Source organism: Perognathus longimembris, chromosome 21 (assembly GCF_023159225.1).
Source record: "Perognathus longimembris pacificus isolate PPM17 chromosome 21, ASM2315922v1, whole genome shotgun sequence".
Lineage (NCBI taxonomy): Eukaryota > Metazoa > Chordata > Mammalia > Rodentia > Heteromyidae > Perognathus > Perognathus longimembris.
Window position 1 is genome coordinate 32,153,036 of NC_063181.1, and position 4,110 is coordinate 32,157,145.

The following is a 4,110-nucleotide window of genomic DNA, read 5'->3' on the forward strand; positions in this document are numbered from 1 at the left end:
TTGACTATCCCTAACCTATAGATGGGATTCTAAATTGAACTGATTCTTCTTTTTCATAATGTTAATTTTCATCTAACATTAAATAGTGTATTTATTATAAAGTTAAAATTTCTCCTGTGCCACCACATTGATTTCACTTCTTGTTTGCCATGAAGAGAAATTTATAATAGCAATTTATAATAATCTATGGGAAGAATTTTATTCTCTATCCTACTGTGGTTCATATTTAGATTGGCTTTTAATTTCTTTCCTATATTTTGATTTTGAGATCAAGAAATAAGGATAATAGACTGTAAGAAAATAATTAATAAGAAAAGCTAGGGCTGGGATGTAGCTCAGTGGCAAAGTGCTTGCCTAGCAAGTGCAATGTCCTGGGTTCCATCCCCAGTACCAAAAAAGAAAAGACAAAAAATACAGTTAAAAAAAAAAGAGAGAGGCTAAGTTACCCACTGCAAGCTATTGAAAGCAACAGTGATAGAATAAATAGTTATGGACATGTACAGTAAATTCAACCTTTGGAGTATGTCAGACGTTTCAATCCTTTTGTTTTAAAACTAAGTTTTGTTATGAAGCCCAAGCTAGCTTCCCAAATACTGGGATTAGAGGACTATACAATTATACTCAGCTTCAATCTTGGAGTAGAAAATAACTAAAAGGTTTTTATTAGTAGGTCCCATCAGGGGCAGAGGGCTTATTCCGAGTACATAGAGAACACTCAGCTCATCAGGTAGGAGGCAGGGTGGTGTAAAGAAGAGGACTGACTTCTTCGCAGCTTCTACATTCACCATCCCAAGTCCCGCAACAAAGCCCTGCCATTTTAGTTCTAAAATTCTTTTGCAAATCTGTTGAACATCATGAACATTACTCCCAGAAAAATTCACACACACACACACACACACACACACACACACACACACTTCTGAAAAGGGCTCTTTTTAGTGTTGTTTACATGCAGAACCCAGGGCACATACTAGGTAAGTACCAGTGTTGAATGCATCCCCAGCCTCGAACTTCTTAATGGAGTAATTTTTAAGCTTATCTAGAATATTAATTTTACCACTTAATTTTGTTTTTAAAAATATAAACAATCCAAGGACATTTATTGTCACCTGATAATAATACAAAGGTCATCAGACCTATTCAAAAAGAATAGTATTAAAGCCAGGTGCCAGTGGCTCAGATCTATAATCCTAGGTACTCAAGAGGCGAGATCTGAAGATCATGGTTTAAAGCTAGCTCAGGAAGGAAAGCTTGTAGGACTCTTATTTCCAATTAACTAGCAAAAAGCTGCTAGCTGAAGTGGTAGAGCACTTTTGTGCCTTGAGCACAAAAGCTCAAAAATAGTTCCCAGACCCTGAGTTCAAGCCCTCTACACACACAAAATTAGTATTTAAAATCATGCATTGTAACCTTCCCAAAATGTTCTAGATAGTTTTGCTTATTTTGGTATCCTATTACTGACATTTATTTTTTAAATATGTGTATTTTTAACTTTCTTCCTGGTTTCTGGGGAATTTTTATTTCTTTCTATTAGGAAAACACAGTGGGCATTGATGTAGGCCTTCTTAGGAACATTTATTATAAATGAATGTGGAAATAAAACAGTAATGCTATCACTGTCTTTGTTTACATTCAATAAACAGTGATAACCCAGAGAATTTTTATCATGATTCAGATTAACCCAAGACATATTGTTTGGGGACAAATAAATGTACATATGTACATAGCTACTGTTACCACAGAGGAAAAAATTTAAAATTATGGAGAAAGCCTTTTAAACACACCCTTCAGGAGATATAAAAAAGCAATTTTGGTAAGTTCATTTCCAAATCTCTACTTCTATGTCTTATATTTGAAAATAAGGACAGAGAAACTTCCTAGGTAGTAGGTATTAGAATTTGTTTTGAAAAAAAAAAAATTGGCAAAAGCTACTCCAAAAGCACCATTTATTTTTAGAGTTGAATCTGCAGAAAAGTTTATAATAATCAAAAGTCACCATCTCATTTTTTCCTCTAAGACCAAACATTACAGACCAATAGCAGCTAATCTTATAATTTATTAGAGTTGCATATCACTTGCCATGTATAATAAATTATAGAAACCATAGCATCTGTATAAACTAATATGTCATATTCACTTCCTAATGCTTATTGAAGTACTTGTAACAAATTTAACTAGATTACATTTTAGCATTAGTCAGATGATAAAAAGTAATTACAAAAATGTTCACAGTACTTTGGATTTATGAACGACCCCATTATTTCAACTTTTGTGCGAGTTTGAAATGTATAAAAGCCCTTTACAAACAGGCCAGAAGGTGGCAAAAGTCATTGCAACTCCTTCAATATGTACTTTACACTGTGCGGTCCATTTTCTCAGGCTCTGTCATGAATGCCAATAAATAATTACTGATGCCTAAGGGTCGATGTCCACAGACAGCATTAACAGCTAGACAACATTTTGAAAATTCTAATAAAAAAATTTCAGTAAACAATATGTGCTAGGCATTCTCGGTTTATCCTCCCTCTCCCTGCCCAGTTTGATAGAGACAGTAAAAAGAGAGGAAGAGGGAGAGAGAGAGAAAGAGAGAGAGAGAGAGAGAGAGAGAGAGAGAGAGAGAGAGAGAGAGAGAAATCAGTGGGATTAAGTCAAGTCCTTTGGCCTGGCAAGTGACTCTGGTGCCTGCTGTCTTCCTAGCCATCCATCTTCTGTCTCTGGCTCTGCGTCTGTCCAGGCTCCCCACGCAGTGACAGTCCTTTCCTGCGCTGAAAGTTTGCAGTGCTTGCTGGAGCACTCCCTCCTCCAGGCAACAGCACCGGCCACGAGATTGCTTGGAGTCTGTGGGCACTCCGCCGTGCTCCCTTCCAACCTCTGAGTCTCCATGGAGAAACTTGCAAGACAGCAGCAAGATGCTGCCCTTGTTCGGGTCTTGCAAACTCACTCTGGAAACGTCCAGTCTTGGATAAGGTCCCTATCCGTCCTGTCCTCCTCAGTGGACCTTCAGGGAATATTTCCGCAGCTTCAGGAACTGGAGCAGCTTGTCTTTCGTCCTCTTCTTCAAGGCCATCAGCGCCCGGGTTTTCTCCTCCAAATCTTGGTCTAGGGCAAATATGATCTTCGCTCTCTCCTCAGCTTTCTTGTCGCCAGAGTTTTTGAAGAGCCTTTGTAGTGATTCTTGGTCTATGTTTTCGAAGATATTGCCCACGGCTTTCTTCCGAGAGGCTGTGTCGAAGTGGTAGCCGTGGATGGACGGGCTCACTCGCAGCGACGTGGACATGGCGACGGCTTGGTGGCTTCTTCGCTTTGCTTTCATCGATGTCGTGAGATCTCCAGGAACTCAGCTCCCAGGCTCGGCGGAGTCTGTGGCAGGATCATTCCGGGACTGCTATTTAAAGTGTGAACAAAGCTCCCAGCTCGAGTTACACTTGTGACATCAGCATGATCTCAAGGAAGCACAACCACCGGGAGTTAACAGTTGCCCTGCTGAGAGCCTGTGAGCTCCTGTTCCTGGGCAGAACCCAGCCAGCCCAGGCAGGGCCCTGAGGCTTCCCCTTCGCGCACCGGGAGCAAGAGGATTATACACAGAGCTGACACTAGGCAAGATAAGGTATAAATGGGGTAGCTTGGACTCTCAAAGTCTCCCCAAAGGACAGCTGAAACAAGGCATGCTGCCAAGTTCAGGAAACTTTCAGTTACCAAACAAGTAATTAAAGTGTACTCCAAACATTAGGCAGCCCACTTCTGTGCCCTTTGGACGTCCGTATCATTGGCTGTGGCTGAGTCGGTGACAACGCTTCAAAGCCCAGGAAGTGCTCCGGAGTGTGCGTGGTTCTGGAGCCTAAGTTGAAGTTTACCCATCCAAGAGCTGACCAAGCACAGCCAGTAACCATGACGTCCCAGAGCCGGTCCGTGGCAAGCTGTAATCACTGAAGAAGACTGTAATTTCATAGCAATAACAAGAATACCCAGGAGAAATATCTCCTCAGGCTGTGCCTGGGATGGCCATTGCTACCAAAAATGCAGACAGAACCTGGCACCCATGGTTAATACTTTTAATCCTAGCTACTAAGGAGGCTATGATCTGAGGATCACAGTTGGAAGCAACCCAGG

The 4,110-nt window shown here is 40.9% G+C and overlaps 1 protein-coding gene across 1 annotated transcript; it reads right to left on the minus strand.

Annotated features, from left to right (window-relative positions):
* Nucleotides 1-1,929: 1,929 nt before the first annotated feature.
* On the minus strand, nucleotides 1,930-3,652 carry Tcim (transcriptional and immune response regulator). The gene has a single exon (XM_048330781.1). The coding sequence runs from the start codon at nucleotides 3,311-3,313 to the stop codon at nucleotides 2,990-2,992; it is 324 nt and encodes a 107-aa protein (XP_048186738.1). The 5' UTR covers nucleotides 3,314-3,652; the 3' UTR covers nucleotides 1,930-2,989.
* Nucleotides 3,653-4,110: the final 458 nt, after the last annotated feature.